At 36.1% G+C, this 19,138-nt stretch overlaps 1 protein-coding gene across 2 annotated transcripts in view; it reads left to right on the forward strand.

Moving 5' to 3' along the window:
- The window catches only part of PARP8 (poly(ADP-ribose) polymerase family member 8), a 176,949-nt gene that overhangs the window by 138,158 nt on the left and 19,653 nt on the right, over positions 1–19,138 (forward strand). Inside the window, exons 16-19 of one of the 2 annotated variants that reach the window (XM_059060782.2) lie at positions 7,252–7,344; positions 13,987–14,112; positions 15,378–15,443; positions 18,427–18,494. In XM_059060782.2, coding sequence (XP_058916765.2) covers positions 7,252–7,344; positions 13,987–14,112; positions 15,378–15,443; positions 18,427–18,494 — 353 coding nt within the window. The remainder of the gene's footprint in view (positions 1–7,251; positions 7,345–13,986; positions 14,113–15,377; positions 15,444–18,426; positions 18,495–19,138) is intronic. The other variant, XM_067030963.1, reaches the window with a different exon arrangement.

The raw sequence follows: 19,138 nt of genomic DNA on the forward strand, positions 1-19,138 counted from the left end.
TCTCTGTGTCCCTGGTTAACAGAGTTTCTGTTTCTCACATCAGTATGTGATGTGGGAATTATGATTTCATTTTCTTCTCCTGCTGTGTGAAAATGTCCCACATTACTTGCTCTGGAGTATCAGGCCTGAGACTCTACTGTCACCTCTTGAGAATAATGCTCTTTCCTACTAAAGCAAGGTCTGAGAAACCTGCGAGTCTAATAATTTTGTGGTCCAGTCTTGCTGTGGACCGTAGACAAATGTTTGTAACTAAGGTTCTTATTTTCAGAGTGAAAATTAACAAAACCCAGCTATAATCTGGTCATAGTATAAGGCACTCCCATGACCATTTTTTTGGAAACTGAGTGTGTGGGTCAACCTGGTATGTCCCATTTTACCTTGAGGAAAACAGGTAGGTCTTTTGTATTTAGGTCTGATGTTAAAGAATGGATGAAAAAGCATAGCCTATTTTCTCCCTGCTCCCCCTAAACGCATTTTGTAGAAGTTAACGTTTCAAGTTCTGAAATACAGGCGAAACTAAATAATTATGCCAAAAAACTTTCAGTTCAAAAATATAATTATTTTTACACCCAAATTGAGCAGAAATCGGTTTTAATGTTCAAACAACTTTAGTTTTATCAGACAATAGGGATCACCATGTATATTGGGGCCTAACCAGGCCTGATCCTATTTTATTGTGGATCTGTCTTGATCTCTGTGGGAGTCCTGTCTTTCTTAATGGACAGTCAATCTTTCCCTACCCCAAATGTGTCTCTCTTCCAAACCATGAAAAGCACCCAAAGTACTGACTATAAAACTGGAAACACAGAGAATTAAAGGCATGTAGGTTTTGTGTTTCCAGTAGATATTCTTAATTATTCTCATATGTTTTCAACACTTGTTTTTAAATTATGAAGTTGTATTTACATTGTTCATTTCTTTTTTAGCAATAAATAGTGTAGCAGCAAATTAAGAATTTTGATAAACTGCGGGTATGAAAATAAAAATACCACTTCATGATATGCTTCAATGAAAATTCTTATTAAACACTAATTTTTGTATATTCATTGGGTTAAAACAAGTAGAAGAGGGCTTCCCTGGTGGCGCAGTGGTTGAGAGTCCGCCTGCCTGCCGATGCAGGGGACATGGGTTCGTGCCCCAGTCCGGGAAGATCCCACATGCCGTGGAGCGGCTGGGTCCGTGAGCCATGACCACTGAGCCTGCGCGTCCGGAGCCTGTGCTCCTCAACGGGAGAGGCCACAGCAGTGAGAGGCCCGCATACCACAAACAAAAGAAAAAAAAAAAAAACAAGTAGAAGAGACAGCTTATCCAGGTTACCTACCTAATACTATTAATATTTAAACAGCTCTGTATACCTCAAGGAGATTTTATAAACCATATCTCACTTGGTTCTCTTTCTCACTTAGTCTTTTTATCAACCTGGTGAACTAGATCTGATTTTATCCGTTTTATAGCTAGGAGAACTGAACTGTGCACATATGCTCCAACTGGAACAGTATCCACTTTTATCTGTTTTATATATTGGGCTTACATGAAATATTTTGTTTGAAAAAAAAAGACCACGGCAAAAAAAGTTTTGAAAACCACTCACCTACACTGTGCTATATATAAATGCATAGCTAGATTCTCTTGAGTTGTGTCATTTCTATTTTCAGTAGGAAGTAATTTAAATTCATTGAAAACATAAAGTTTCTAAAGTGCAGTTAGGTTCTAAAATATTCTTTAGGGCTTAAAGCCATTTTTTTGAAACATGTTTTTACTGCTCACATTTAAATTGCTTTGATTCAAATAAAATTAAAAATGTCTTCATCTTAGCTGAAAAATTTCTAAAACGAATCTTAACTTAGGGACATATAAAGTTCCCCATGTTTTTAAATGGTTCATAATGAATATTATCTTGCAGGTATATTATGTATGTTATGTGTAATGGCAGGAGGGACTTGCCATGGTTTTGCAGTTTACGTTATAGGGACTAATGTTTTGAAGGCAATATAATAGTATGACATTAAGAATAGATAATATTTTATAAATTGAAACTAATAGATTTATTGTAAACTCAAATTAGTAAATAATGTACATTTTGGGTGATATTTAGGCATACATACTTTGTATTAAAGTATATTTAATAAAACACAATTTCACTTATCTAGCGATAGCTATTCAATGACTACATTTTGTTTTGAATTGATGCTGGAGTTTTCTGTACAAATGATATAGTTATAGCAGAATTTGTTGGGAGCACGGTATTGGCTAGCAGTCGGCTCAAGGTGGGAAAATGCTGATTACAGTATAACTGCATATTTTATTAAGGAAAAATGAATCAGTTTCTTTCCTTGAATAGGATGTGCTTTCTGTGAGACATCTAATCTTGATTACTTAAAATTTGAGAACTTTCTTTTAGTACGCCATCTTGTGTTGACATTTTGAACTCGAGGATCAGTGATCTACAAAAACTAGTTGGCAAATTGTTATCTCAAAATTAAACTCATTTATATCTTGAATACTCTATAGAATGTTCTAGTAAAAAATGATTGATAGATATAACATTGTTACTTTAAAAATTCACTGGCATGTGAATGGTGTTATATAGTACATAAATTATTCATAATATTACTACCTCTGTAGTTGCTATTTTAAAAAGAAAGAAAGAAACATAGGCAGAACACGCTATGACATAAATCACAGCATGATCCTTTTTGACACACCTCCTAGAGAAATGGAAATAAAAACAAAAGTAAACAAATGGGACCTAATGAAAAGGAAAACATAAGATGGAAAGACAGCCCTCGGAATGGGAGAAAATATTTGCAAATGAAGCAACTGACAGAGAATTAATCTCCAAAATTTACAAGCAGCTCATGCAGCTCAATATCAAAAAAACAAACAACCCAATCCAAAAATGGGCAGAAGACCCAAATAGACATTTCTCCAAAGAAGGTATACAGATTGTCAACAAACACATGAAAGGATGCTCAACATCACTAATCATTAGAGAAATGCAAATCAAAACTACAATGAAGTATCACCTCACACCAGTCAGAATGGCCATCATCAAAAAAATCTACAAACAATATATGCTGGAGAGGGTGTGGAGAAAAGGGAACCCTCCTGCACTGTTGGTGGGAATGTAAATTGACACATCCACTATGGAGAACAGTATGGAGGTTCCTTAAAAAACTAAAAATAGAACTACCATACGACCCAGCAATCCCACTACTGGGCATATACCCTGAGAAAACCATAAGTCAAAAAGAGTCATGTACCACAATGTTCGTTGCAGCTCTATTTACAATAGCCAGGACATGGAAGCAACCTAAGAGTCCATCGACAGACGAATGGATGAAGAAGATGTGGCACATGTATACAGTGGAATATTACTCAGCCATTAAAAGAAACGAAATTGAGTTATTTGTAGTGAGGGGGATGGACCTAGAGTCTGTCATGCAGAGTGAAGTAAGTCAGAAAGAGAAAAACAAATACTGTATGCTAACACATATGTATGGAATCTAAAAAAAAAAAAATTCTAAAGAACCTAGGGGCAGTACAGTAATAAAGACACAGATGTAGAGAATGGACTTGACACAGGGAATGGTAAGGGTAAGCTGGGACGAAGTGAGAGAGTGGCATGGACATATATACACTACCAAATGTAAAATAGATTGCTAGTGGGAAGCAGCTGCATAGCACAGGGAGATCAGCTCGGTTGTTTGTGACCACCTAGAGAGGTGGGATAGGGAGGGTGGGAGGGAGATGCAAGAGGGAGGAGATATGGGGATATGTGTATACGTATAACTGATTCACTTTGTTATAAAGCAGAACCTAACACACCATTGTAAAGCAGTTATACTCCAATAAAGTTTAAAAAAAAGAACCGTTATAAGAGAAAATTCCAAATGCTTATGAACATGTCTAAAAAGGTTATTCCACGAATAATCAAAGAAATTCATAATAAAGCACTTTCCTTACCAAATTAAAAAAAGGAAGATAACATTATTTTTATAAGAATGTAATGTGTAGTTCTACTTCAGATTTTTCAGTATGATAGCAAACTTTCTTTTCTCCCCCACAAAAGCAAGTTTTCTATCGTACCTGATTTCTTTCTTCAAACAGTTGCGGTAACAGGATATTCCTAGAAATCAGCCTTACAAATTTGAGTATGGGAAGAAAGGCCACTTTTCAGTGAAAAAAAAAAAAAATGCGGGAAAGAAAAGGAGTGTCTATAAAGTAATTAATCCATAACTTTACATTAGGAACGTAGGTTTATTATTTAAAATAATGGGTCAGCTGGTAAGTCCATGTAATTTGGAGATTTAGAGTTTTGAGTATAAACAGATGTGGGAGGGGGATGAAATAGTAATTCGGGAGAAAACAATGAACTGTTGTTGCTCATTTGTTACCCAAGATAAAGACCAGGAGGTCTGGGTGAAATTGGTAAAAAGTCATTTGAGACAAAGTCAGGGTGGCACATGAATACCTAGGATTGGCTACGAAGTGTGGTGATAGAATATTCAAATTTCCAAAAAATTATCTTCCAAAAAAAATTACCTTCCAATCTAGTTTAGCAGAGTATTTTATTTCATTTTCATTTATATTGCTTAAGGCAACAATCTGGTACCAAAATAGTAGTTTCTACTTATATTCCCTGAATATGTGTGTGAACACACATACATACATACATATATTTTAGGATGATCACAAAGTAAGTATAATTAATTATCCAGGGTTCAAATAAAAAAATAAAAACCAATCATTACTCATATATACTAAGTGAGCTTTATCCTGATATTCAGCTTTGGGATTGATGGATTTTAGTCATAAAAAAGTGTATGGCTATTTGGCAGTAGTATTATCAAAAACAAAGTACCTTCTGTGTCTCTGTTTACTTCCTCAGTGAACTTTGGGTGTCTGGTAGAGTACACGTATTAATTCCTATGGCCCTTTATGATTTCCAAGGTTTGTGTTCCCCGGGTTCTTGTTTGTGTATAGTTTCACTCTCCTCAGACACCAATACAGTGTTTGACACTATAGTAAATATGCAATAAAATGGTTTATGTTATTATTTCAGACCGTATCATGCTCCCCTAAAGTAAACAAAAGAAACAACCCAGTGTCAGCGGGGGAAGTTGAGGAGGAAACATACATGCACATACACATGAAAAAATAGATTAAGCCTAGGTTAAATGGTAAAGTAAAAGAAAAAGTAGTAGAAATTGCACAGTCTGCTCTTAAGTATATCCAGCTATATGCAACAGTATATATCGCTTGAGGCTGGATGAAGAACTTTTTCCAATTAGTTTCCTACCATAGGTAGTTTTTTCCTGATGTTTCTGAAATAGAATCAAACTGTCCTTTTAAGGCTGACAAAGGAAATATATCAATTTATTTGTTTTGAAAATTCTCTTTGGGGAATGTCAGTCAGAAATCTTTGTGTGGTTGGTCATGCTTTTTGTCTGCAAAGCTACCATGTGGGCCTATTCTGAACATAGAGCATGCTCAGAATGGGGCCATCCTTCCCCACTAGTTAAGCGGTAGATGAAACTATCCTCTGAAATGAGGGAACATAGGAGCAATGGCACTAACAAATGCGTCTGTCTTCTGTGCCAGGCACCACAGGCTGCATCGTGTTAGGCCTCATCAGCTACCTAATGCAATGTAACTTGGGAGATAAGATAAATCAGACAGATGACACTGTATCAGATTTGAAAGATGAGAGCTCTTCGCAAGCAATTGCAGAGTGTATATTTCAGTGCTGTTGACTCTAGGAGGTTATTGAAGTCAAAAGTCTTTCCAACAAAACCAATCTTTCAAGAGCTGGGTAGCAAGTAAGCAGAGTCATGCTATTTCTTCCAGAGAAAATTACCTAGGAAGAAATGGAATTCTCCTTTTTATATTTGTTTTACACAGCTTTGTGGTTTAATTAGTATATCACCAGCTTAGGCATCTGCTTTTTTTTAAGTGCATCTCATATGCAAATGTGTATTAAGCAGGTGAGATGGATTTTCCAATTAAAGGATATTTTCATCTATTGCTAAGTCATTCCAAGTGCAAGTGCCTAAAACTAACTAAAATGAATTTTTTAATCATATTTGTGACTCTGTATCAATAAATGATTATTTACTAATTGTTACCTAAATTTAGAAATTTAATTCTTTAAAGTGATATTTCTTCGCTTTTCCCCCATCTAGTTTTATTGAGATATAAGTGACATACAGCACTGTATAAGTTTAAGGTGTACAGCACAATGATTTGTCTTACATGCATCATGAAATGATTACTACAATAAGTTAGTGAATATGCATCATCTCATATTAATGGAAAATAAAATAACAAGAGAAAAGTATTGTTTCCTTGTGATGAGAACTCTTACGATTTACTCTTTTAGCTTTCACATTCACCAGTGTTAATTATATTAATTATGTTGTACATTATATTCCTAGTAGTTATTTATCTTATAATTGGAAGTTCGTACCTTTTGACCACCTTCCTCCAATTTCCCTTCCCCCCCCACCCCTCCACCTCTGGTAATGGCAAATCTGATTTCTTTTACTACGAATTTGTTTGTTTTTGAAGTATAATTGACCTACATACAACACTTCGTTAGTTCCTTGTGCACAACATAGTGATTTGAAATTTCTATACATTACAAAATGATCACCATGGTAAGTCTAGTTACCATCTGTCACCATACAAAGATACTGCATTATTATTGACTCCCTTCCCCACACTCTGCATTTCATCCCTGTGACTCATTTATTTGGTAACTGGAAGTTTGTACCTCCTAAACTCTCTCACCTATTTCTCTCATCCTACCACCTACCTCCCTTCTGGCAACCACCTATTTGTTCTCTGTATCTATGACTCTGTTTATATTTTGTTATGTTTGTTCATTTGTTTCTTTTTTTAGATGCATGTAAGTGAAATCATACAGCATTTGTCTTTCTCTGTTTTATTTATTTCAGTTAGCATAATGCCCTCAAGGTCCATCCATGTTCTCGCAAATGGCAATAATTCATTCTTTTTTGTGGCTGAGTAATATTCCATTGTGTTTATACATATACCACATCGTTATCCATTCATCTGTCAATGGGCACTTAGGTAGCTTCCACATCTAGGCTACTGTAAATAATATTTCTTTCTTTTTAATATTCTAAAACTTTGCATTTTCTATTTATTATAAAGAATGTCATACATTTAATTTAGGAATTGGAGGATGGGGAAAAAATGTTGAATTGATTCCCCTTTCTTTTGTAGCCTACTGTGTGTGAACGAGAGCTGTGTGTATTTGCTTTTCAAACCCTGGGAGTAATGAATGAAGCTGCTGATGAAATAGCAACTGGAGCTCAGGTAGTAACACGTGATACTAACTATTCTATATTTTTATTTGAAAAATTTATTCTGACCCACTAGCTAACTTTACCCTTCTTTGGGATGAATTTTTGATAGTTTCTTGATAGATTAAGAAAGCAAACCAGCATTTGATATTTCTAGATAGAAACTAAATTTTGCCAGCTTTATCTAATGTGTGTTTTTTGTCCTTTTGCAATTGCCAAGAGGAGAAGTTAAACCAACTTTAATTGTTTGAAAAATAATTACGTTTTTTTCTTATATGGTGAAATTGAGATACTGAAACCCTTACACTTGCATTATGTAATGTTTATTTGTAAAGTTATAGTGCCATAAAATTGAAGCCAATTTATTTTTTAGACTTAGGCAAAAAGATAATGGACAGAACATGTAATAAAAAGAGAGCATTCAGTTTTACAGTAGCAATGTTTATGACATAGGAAGAAAAATATAAAAACAAAGAAACAACTTGAAAGTAGAGAAGCATCCCATGTTTCTGGAAAGGAAAAAAATCAGTTGTAAAGTTACTAAAATTTATTACTTCATGCAATGTCATTAAAATTGTTTTTGTTCATTAATGGAACCTGACTGAAATACTAATAAATAGATGAGAAAAAAATTACAGAAAACAAAAAATAATGAGTGTTAATTAAGTGAGGCTAGACCAACCAAATACAAAGCCATATTATGTAATCCTATGATATTTTTTAAAAATATAGTACTGGCAAAGAGTAGAAAGTCAGATTATCCCCAAAATAGGTCAAGTTATAAATACATTTTAATACATATTAAAGGAGATATCACATCACGTTGTAAAATAAAAATGGTTTAGTGAAGGTGGGAACAAATGACCTGCATCATGGGCGGGGGAAACAGGTTAGCTCTTTATTCTGTGTGCAAAAACAAATTCCAAATGGCTTAAAGAATAGTTTTGTTTAAAAGTATTATACCCACACTAGAGGAGGGTGGAATTAAGCATGCACAGCCTAGGTAGGGCCTCAAGTTCATGCATTTATGCAGATACAGAAAAATCATAAAGAAAAATATCAACAGATCTGAGTCCATACATACTTCACAATTTTTACTTGAAAAAATAGTGAACACTAAGAGCTAACACACTTATGAAAAAGTGTGTTTTGCTACAAACTTAATTACATAGAAGCTCATAAAAATTGAGACAAAAAAATAAGAAGATCATCACAAATTAATAGAGGAAATATATGGACCTATAGTTAGTAAAGAAACATGAGAAAATACTTAGTCTCACTAAAAATCAAAGAAAGCTAAATGTAAAAGAATTGTATAAAATTCACAAAGATGGGTGGGAAGAATGATCATGCAACAAACATCTGGTCATTCTTATAGTAAGTATCAAATGCCCGCTATGTAACAGGCAGTACACTAGACTAAGGTACAACAGTTAACACAGGCAGCCCATGCCTCATGGATTTAGACTCCCTTAACCTCGTTATTTCACTGATTAACTAAACTGAGATGCATCCACTTGATGAAATTTTAAGGACCATGTTTGTGATGTAATGAGTTATAAATGAAAATAATGCAAACAGAACATCGATCATATGAGATGTGAAAAATGATTCCATGATTAAAATAAATTTCAAAAATGCAGCTTAATACTGCCCCTATACCCAGTGTGCACAAATTTGCATACTAAAAGCTCTGAGAATCCCTACAACTGAAGAAAATGACTAGCCTATATACTTAGAGGGTTTCTCAAATGTATCTATCCATGGTGAGTCTTTATCTCTTTTTAAAAATGGTAACGTTTTTCTCATCTCTTGAAAGTAATATTGCTCAAAAAAAGGTACTTTAATATATGCTATTTACAGCTATGTAAAAATAAACTTTACACAGTTGTGTGTATGAGTGTACATACGCACATACATGCATTTTTACATGGATATGTGTGTATATATATGTATAATTTTTCAAGTAGTATAGTTAATATTTATGCATTTTACTGGAAGTAAAGTATCCCTCATACAATTTGAAAAGGGAAGGACGTAAAGCCTAGAAATAAGGAATAATTGATTAGAAGGAAAACTAACATATTAACAGTAGGCTAGGTTGAAAGAATAATAGGTGCTTTTTTCCCTCTTATTATAGATACATTTCTAAAAATAATGGTTCTTAAAGTGAAATTACTTTTGGATTATGTAATGATAGTAACAAAGCACAAACACTCGATCAGATCAATTCAGTGATTCAGCTCTAAAGATCAGTATCCAAAAACCTCAGAGGATTTAGTAATTCTACTCCAAAGTCAATGTGGAATATTCTTTTTACCACTTAAAAGGAGATACTCCAATATTCTGGTTATAATCCTAGAGATTACATGGAAATGGATTCCTTTTCTAAATAAAAACTATATCTCTGTAGCCTTGTTGCATCAGTTGACTCCTGCATTTTTAGTGGTGCTCTGAGGAGCCCTAGAGGTTGCAGGAACATTCTTTAGAGGGATCTGCAGGAGGCTGGGCTGCGATGAGAGTGTCTCAGCAGCTGGGATTCCAGGCCTCCAAGAACTGCTTTAACCAGAACAGCAGCTCCATTTTATTCTTTTATGTTTTGGGGCTCTCATATATAATTTTCTTTTAAAAAAAGAAAAGATAAAAGGAATTACTCTTGAAATGTTTGAAGGCCATTAGTCTACAATTTTAAATTCACTTCTTTTCCAGAATACATTGTACATCATTTTACTCTGTGGAAAAATTAGCATATGTAAATAGAGTACAAATCCAAACAGTGTAACATAAACCTTTCTTTGTTCAAAGATTCTGAATGCTAACTCCTATAACAGATAAACCATAAAATTAAAGTGACTTAAGATGGTAGGCTTTTATTTCTAACTCACACAACTCTTCGGTTAGAATGTTTGTTGGGCAACTGTGTGATCACTGAGGGAACCAGATTCCGTCCACCACATGAGTCCGCTATCTTCAATACTGGCATATAGTAGAGGGGAAGGGAGAAAAGGGGAGAAGGAGCGCCTGTTTCTTCATCAGCTCAGCCCTTTCCACTTTCTGTCCATTGGTTAAAACTAGTCTTATGGCCTGACTTAAACAAAAGGGGTAGAAGTGTCGCTTGCAGTGCAGTTGCTTCCAGGCAGTAGTAGCCCTATACCTTGAAAGCAAAGAGTATGAAACTTCGGTGGACAGAAAGGAATTTTGCCAGGCTAGTTACACTGTTTCTTTTCAGTTAGGTTAAGGCATATATTAACAAAAATATTCTGTTAATTAACTACTTTACCCCTACATCCATTATTTTCATTATAATTTACTTAAGTCCACTAGTGAAATTATTGGCAAAACAATGCATTTGCCCTTTTTTTGGTAGTTTTGATTGTTTTGAAGCTTTGGGCACAAGGTTTTTAATTAAAGTATTGGATTGAAAGGGGGACATTGTTCAGGTTATTTTGTATCCATTTGTGCCTTTCTTGTTGTAGTAAAAAAAACACATAATGTAAAATTTACTATATTAATCATTTTTAATGCACAGTTCAGTAGTGTTGAGTATATTCACATAGTTCTGAAACAGATTTCCATAACTTTTTCATTTGCAGAACTGAAACTCTATACCTGTTGAAAAACTCCCATTTTCTCCCTACCCCCATCCCTGGCAATCACCACTCTACTTTCTGTTTCTGTGAATTTGATTACTTTAGATTCTTCACAAGTGTTGGCATATACTATTTGACTTTTTGTGACTGGCTTATTTCACTTAGCATAATGTCCTCATGGTTCATCCATTTTGTAACAGGTGACAGACTTTTCCTTCTTTAGGGTGAATAGTATTTCATTATATGTATATACCACATTTTGTTTATCCATTCACCCATTCATGGATATTTTGGTTGTTTCACCTCTTGGCTGTTGTGGATAATGCTGCTGTGAACATGGGTGTGCAAACATCTCTTCAAGATCCTTCTTTCAATTCTTTTGGACATATACCCAGAAGTGGGATTGTCACTTACAGCAAGATCATATGGAATTTCTATTTTTAGGTTTTTAGAGGAACCTCCATACTGGTTTCCATAGCGGTTACACCATTTTACAATCCCATCAACAATGCACAAGGGTGCAGATTTCTCCATGTGCTCACCAACACTTTTTATTTTCTGTTTTTTTGATGGTAGCCATCCTAATGGTTGTGAGGTGATATCTTATTGTGGTTTTTATTTGCATTTCTCTGATGACTAGTGATGCTGAGTATCTTTTCATATGCTTTTTGGCCATTTGTATGTATGGCTTCTTAAAAGAAATGTCCATTCAGTTCTTTTGCCCATTTTAAAATTAAGTTATATGATTTTTTATTGTTAAGTTATAGGAGTTCTTTATTCTGGATATTAACCTCTTATCAGATAAATTATTTGCAAATATTTTCTCCCATTCCATGTTGTTTTTTCACTCTCTTGGTTTTGTCCTTTGATGCATAAAAGTTTGATATAGTTCTATTGTCAATTTTTGTTTTTGTTGCCCATGGCTTTGGTGTTATATCTAAAAAATCACTGCCAGATCCAATGTCATAGAGCTTCCCCCTGTTTTCTTGTAGGAATTTTACAGTTTAAGGTTTCATGTTTACATTTTTATTCTATTTTGATTTAATTTTTGTGTGTGGTGTAAGATAAGGGTACAGCTTCATTCTGCTGCATGAGTATGTATATCCAGTTTTCCCACCCTCATTTGTAGAAAAGACTGTCTTTTCCCCATTGAGTGGTCTTGGCACCCTTGTCAAAGAACATTTGCTCATACATACATGAAGTGTATGTATTTTTACAAAGCTTCAAATGCATACTATGACATATAATTTTTTTAAGGTATTTATAAGATTGTACCAATTCAGGGCCCCAAAAGTTTCAAAAAAGGCTCTTTTATGTTACTGGTGATTCTTTCTCGGGAATTCTTGCTTGGGTTTTACTATATTAGGAGACCAGATAATGCTAAAAACAACTTGTATCTGGGTTACGGTGCATCTTTCTGAGGTAGAAGGAGTATGAATATGGGAGAGGAAAACAAAAAGGAGGGTTTTAATTTGTCTTTATTATTATTATCTGTTGCTTGGAATCCAATTTATTTCAAACACACACATAAATGGAATAGTGTGGTAGAAACATATTAGCTGTTTCAGTTCTACTGTTTTCTGAGTAAGTCCTGTGGGTATCTATGTGTGTGTACTTTGGAATGCATTACTTATAGATCCTATACCCGATGGCTTGAGTGTTGCTAATTATTTTAGGTCACTGGAAATTCTGGATGCTGTGATTGGGTGGATGTGTTTTGTGAGTATACGCACAACATAGTGAGCCCTACTGTCATTAGATCACAATACCCCCTCGTTAACCATAAGAATCAAAAATTGTCCGACTCTTACTGTGCATTTTTTATTTTTTTATTTTTTATTTATTTATTTTTTGCGGTGCGCAGGCCTCTCACTGTTGGGGCCTCTCCCGTTGCGGAGCACAGGCTCCGGACGCGCAGGCTCAGCGGCCATGGCCCACGGGCCCAGCCGCTCCGCGGCATGCGGGATCCCCCCGGACCGCAGGGCACGAACCCGTGTCCCCTGCATGGGCAGGTGGACTCTCAACCACTGCGCCACCAGGGAAACCCCAATTACTGTGCATTTTTTAAATGCCTGTTTCAAAACTTTCAGGAAATATCTTTCCCTATAAAGTCAGCTGCTTCCTTATGAAGTCTCTTGTCTTTACCCTATAGGTATGTCCATTCTGATGAGCTCTCTCCGTTTAGACAGTATCGGCTTTCTTGATTCAGTTGCTAGAGCGTGTTGTTTTTGGGAACTAGGGAGGGGAGCCACGCTCTTAACTGCTATGTCGCCTTGCCTCTTAGTGAATTGTGCGAAGGAGTCATAGACGCGCATAGGAAGGAATAAAGCCATCTTATTTAACAAATCAGAGGACATTAATAGCCTTTGTCAGAGGAGAGTAGGAAGAAGTAAGATGGTGTCAGGAGATATACTGTCCTTGGGGCATGTCAGATTCGTTTTCTGCAGTTTCCTTCACCCGGAATGGCTTCTTCCCAGATAGCCATGTCTCCATCTCCCACTTCGTTCAGGTCTCTGTTGAAACGTCGCCACATTTCCTGGCCATGCTAAAATAGTCCCCCTTACTGCCTAAGTCTCTAATGCCAACTTTATTTTTACAGCATTTAACACTACTAGACACTATGCGTCTTTAAGCATATATTTAACCGATTTTTCAGCACATCTTCTCCATTGAAAGGAAAATTTCACGAGACCTTTTCAAGAACCTGCCTTGTTTGTTCATTGTCTTTCCACAGAACCTACAACAATGTTAGCACGTAGTATGTGTTAATGACAAAGACATGTTAAAGACAGATCTGAAGACGTGAGTAGTTGGAAGCAACACATATTAGTAACTTTAATCTGTGTTATTTAAAGTAACACAGATTAAAGTAACTTTAAATATTAGTTACTTTAAATTAATAGTCAGGTTTGGTCAAATTTGATCTAAAGCCACAAATTACAGATTTCAGAGATTACTAGCCATCCTGAATCTTTCCTAATTAACTACCATGAGAGGGAGAAACAATGGCAAAGCATTTGATTCAAACCTGAAGGATAGTAACTATCTTATGTATGTATTTCAAGGTGGTAGATCTACTAGTATCCATGTGTAGGTCCGCATTGGAATCTCCTAGAAAAGTTGTCATTTTCGAGCCATATCCTTCTGTGGTAGATCCTAACAATCCTCAGATGCTGGCCTTCAACCCAAGGGTAAGTAGTTATCCTAGCACATCAATCACAAGTTTCCTTTAACAGTAATTGAGATTTTAGTCTCATTAGCTTTCTTCTTTCTTAGCTAAATTACTGTCTTATCATATCCATGACCTGTCACGAACTCTGTAACCATTTAGCAAATATGATTCTTTTTCCACAAATTTGATTTACTTCCACCTTGTCTTTCATGTATCCTGTTACTTCTCCTCTCCTTTTCTCCTTTAAAATCATTTTCTAACTTCGCCTTCATGAAACTAGACCCATTTAATCCCCTCAAATTCTGATCTTTACACATCCCATCTGCATGGAAGGTAGGTAAATAACTATAGTAAATTGGTTTATAATGGTCAATATGATTATTTTAATTTCAGCATATAGTTTTTGAGATTCTAACTTATGTAATCTCCTTTTAATTTTAAGGATCATGGGTAAAGGGACAAATTTTCCCTTTTCTTTTGTATTTTTATTTCATCCTCTCTTGCCCTCCCCTCTCTCCCTCCCCAGTTATCTGAAGGTTAGTGAAGGTTTATTTCATATTGTTGATCAACTGACATTTCTTGAGAAAACAATTTTATAAATATTCAGGGAAGTTTGGCAGAATTCTTCTGAAATAACATGATTTTTCAAATTACATGAGAGCCAAAATTGCCTTAGTTTCTATTACTATTCATCTTGAAATCATTTTATGGAAACAATGACTATATAAAATTCTCTTGGAAAAACTTTCCCTCCTTCATAAGTGGCAACAGTGCACATATTTTCAGTGTGCTTAAAAATGAATTATCAGTTGAGTGTATGGTGTCATTTACACACTTATTAATCATACTTGTTTGGTAACAATCTTCCAATCAAAAGAAACTAAAAGCAAAGTGAAACTGTGAGATTTAAAGTGGATTTTTGTGTTTTAGAAGGATTCTGTGCTTACTTTATTCATCATGGCTTAATTTTTTAGTGGTGACAACAAGAATCAAGAGCTTAATATCTTTTTTGTATTTATAGCTTTTCCCCTGTAAGCTGAACGTCATTTTATGTATTTACACTAAAACTGGCATTATTTTCTTTCTTCTTCCCTCTGACTCGGTTATAAATCCTATGTCCTTGAGCCATCTTATTAAAGTCTTCCCTTTTGTGTACACAACACAGTCATTGCTTTCAAATTGACCCTGATGGAAAATTCAGGTACAGAAATAATATGTCTCTTCAGTAATGTGCAGACTTGCAAAGGCTTATGGTGAATACTGTTTTTTCCCCCATTCAAACAGAAGAAGAACTATGATCGAGTAATGAAAGCATTGGACAGCATAACTTCTATTAGAGAAATGACACAAGTAAGTTTATCATCTTGTGGTCTTGTACAGTTCAATTTTGCTTGAGTGAAATTATCTTTTTAAAATTTCTGAGAGTACTGGCCATGTGGTGAAATGTAGACTTTTCTATTATATGCGAGTACAATTAAAATCATAAAAAAATGAAAAGTGTTTTGTACTAGGATGTTTTAATTAAATTACATCAGTGTTGTGGCATGCTACCACTGTGACTTTGGAGGGTAATTGCATAATCATCATCTGAATGCCTGGCTCTCAAACTCAGACAAGAATTTGTTGGAATATCTTAAGGCGACAGTTAAATCTGGTACCATCTTCCTCGACTGCCAATTTTAATTAATGGTAGTAATTTCAAAACATTTTAATGTTAAAATCAAAACTAATATTCTGTCAAATGTAAATTACACGTAAATAGTTTAGATGTAACACGGAATCTCAAAAGAACTTTGGAAGACACCAGACTCCTTGAGAGCATGAGTTTATATTTTTGGCCATTAGGGAGGTTTTGGTGGAAAAGTTTGATGAGCAAGGATCAGGGTTTATTATGAAAGTCCAATATATCCCTGGGCTGGAGTCCAGCACTTGGAAAAGCACATCTTATAGAATTACTGAGGCCTTTCCACTGCCAAACACTTGGAGAAAGGTTTAAAGCTCATCATTATAAGTAGAAATTAGCAATCTAATTAACAATACCACACATTATGGGTTGAGTTTACATAAGGCGGTTTCAAGGCTTGCACTGCCCCTAAAGGCCTTTGCAAGTTTATGGTATTACTCTGAGTCATTGCCTTTCTCTGGGCAGGGAGGGAATAGTGATTTCTCCAGTTTTGGGGCCCACAAAGCTTCTGTGCCACTCCCCCTCCCCCACTACCCCATCTACTCCCTTTGCAGATGTGCCTCCAAAGTACATTTTTTTTTAAGATTTATTATTTTTTAAAATTTATTTATTTTATTTATTTATTTTTAGGCTGCATTGGGTCTTCATCGCTGTGCGCGGGCTTTTCTCTAGTTGTGGCGAGCGGGGGCTACTCTTCGTTGCGGTGCGCAGGCTTCTCATTGTGGTGGCTTCTCTTGTGGAGCATGGGCTCTAGGTTCACAGGCTTCAGTAGTTGTGGCGCACGGGCTTAGTTGCTCCACAGCATGTGGGATCTTCCCGGACCAGGGTTCAAACCCATGCTTCCTGTATTGGCAGGCAGATTCTTAACCACTGCACCACCAGGGAAGCCCAAAGTACATTTTTACAATCCCAAATTTGATTCTTGGTTCTTTTGATATTTATTTATGAAGTCAAATACTCATTCATCCATTCAACAAATGGTATGTGTCAGACAGTGGTAAACAAGAGATCCTTTAATTCACAAGTTATATTATTTGCTTAAAAGCCGTCATTCTTTCCACCTGTTTTTGTATGCCCTTTCTACATTATCAGAATTCCTTTTCAAGCAAACATTTATTATTTGTATAAGGAAAAGAAAACAATAAATGCATCTCCACTTAGGGGGAGAAAAGAACCTATTGCAGTACCTTACATACAATTAAACATTTTTGGTCACCAAAGACTTTGGTATAGGATATCTATACTATACCGTAGATCCAGACCATTCTTGCATCTAAAAATAGCTACAAACTCTGACTCTGGGATCAGCTCTGTGCCAAGAATTGCTTCCTTTATTCTGGGTCATGTGTAAGCTATTTTAATAGGAGGCAATGGAGATGATTGTGTGTCAGCTTGGGAAGTTGGAGGCCCATGTGGTATAATTTGCTCATCAGTGACGTGGCCTGCAACCTTGAGCAAGTTGCTTAATTGCTTGATGCCGCAGTTTCTTCATTGCCACGATGGTAAATAGTAATGTTGCCTTCTCTCTCAGTGTACACTTCATAGGGATGCTGTCAGGTTTTAGCCTGTCAAATTCTTTAAACCTCCAAATAAATATAACATTATACTGGCCTAAATTGTCACAGACAGATTGCCTTTCTAGGAAAAGGTTAATTGTCTGGGTGAATTCCATCAATACTTTTAAAAGAAGGGTTCGTCGTCTTATGTAAATTTTGTCCAATTTTCTCACGTAAAGATCTACCCAGGGCTTCCCTGGTGGTGCAGTGGTTGAGTACACCTGCTGATGCAGGGGAGGCGGGGCGGGTTCGTGCCCCGGTCCGGGAAGATCCCACATGCCGCGGAGCGGCTGGGTCCGTGAGCCATGGGCGCTGAGCCTGCGCATCCGGAGCCTGTGCTCCGCAACGGGAGAGGCCACAACAGTGAGAGGCCCGCGTACCTAAAAAAAAAAAAAAAAAAAAAAAAAAAAGATCTACCCGAAGTCAGTACCCTCAGATATGAGCATGAGTAGTAGCTATTACAAGTTTCGCTTTAATGTTAGTTAAATGTTAAAAATGTCAAAGAGAAACCAGACACTTGATAAAGGTGACAAGACAGATTTATTCAAGTACTGCAGTAGGGGAGAGAAACTTGCGGTGTGAGCTGAGATCACCTCCGAGTAAGGCAAGGTGACCGAGGTTTTTAAAGTGAAAACAGAGAGGGAACAAAAAGGGGTTACAGATAAGTGGAGATAGGGGGGGCTTTGGGGAAATGGAAATTTCAGGTGGGGTAAGAGAATTACTGAAAGGTTAACTGTATGGGTTGGTACCTTTTGTGTTTTAGCAACATTGGGTTTTCTTGAGCAAAGACTCAGCAGTGGTCCAGGGACTTCCAGCCTAGTGCATGGAAGCCAGGCTAAAATTTGATTGAGCCTCTTATCAAAATGTTCCGGCAAGTCCTTTGTCCTGCATGGAAGGTCAGACTTCATATCATCTTCGGGAGAAGCAACTAGGGTAATGGCTACCATTATCATGTCACAACCACAGGTCTTCACGTTTAACTGGATTAGGCATACCTGTTCAATCTGATTTTCCTTTTGCAAAAAAAGAAAAAGAAAAAAGAAAAAAGGGAATTTTTAAGAAAAATCAAAACGTATAATGACTTTTTTTTCAGGCACCATATCTGGAAATCAAGAAGCAGATGGATAAACAAGACCCCCTTGCTCATCCCTTACTGCAATGGTATAAAATTTCATTTTCCTCGTAATGAAAACAGCATCACTTCCTACTGCCTGCTTTAAGGGAAAAAAAAAAAAAGCCTATTTTGCAAGACCTGCAATGCTATAGTTCTACAAGCCTATGAGGCCTGGTGATTTTACAGTCCAAGAGTCCTTAATGACTCTCACTTTAATTAAAATTTGGACATCACAAGGGGAAGAAAGTGCTGTCATATGCACTACAGGGATATACAGTGCAGTCGACAGCAGTTTGTTATCTATCATTTTTTAAAATTTGATTGGTTAGATTACATGGTGAAGCCATTTTGGCTCATTTAATTTTCTAGTTAACTGTGTGATAAAACTGTTTCAAACACTTACTGGAAATCTCTCTATAATGTGTGTTTTGTATAATTCACTCCCTTAACAAAGATAGTGTAAATTTGATAAACTCTGTGTTTGATGACTGCAGATGAGGCACTGTTTCAGAGAAAGTCTGGTAAGGCACACAACATTGGTCCAGCCTAACCCTAGAAAAGAAGGGTTAGGCTATAGTTGAGGGATGGGTTGAGAGCTCCCCTTGCTCTACAACACTTCCTTCAAATAATTTGCCCTCTGGTTTCTCATCTGCAAAAAGAAAACAGTAGTATCTACTCACCTACTCACCGT

The sequence above is a fragment of the Kogia breviceps genome, chromosome 4 (assembly GCF_026419965.1).
Source record: "Kogia breviceps isolate mKogBre1 chromosome 4, mKogBre1 haplotype 1, whole genome shotgun sequence".
Classification (NCBI taxonomy): Eukaryota; Metazoa; Chordata; class Mammalia; order Artiodactyla; family Physeteridae; genus Kogia; species Kogia breviceps.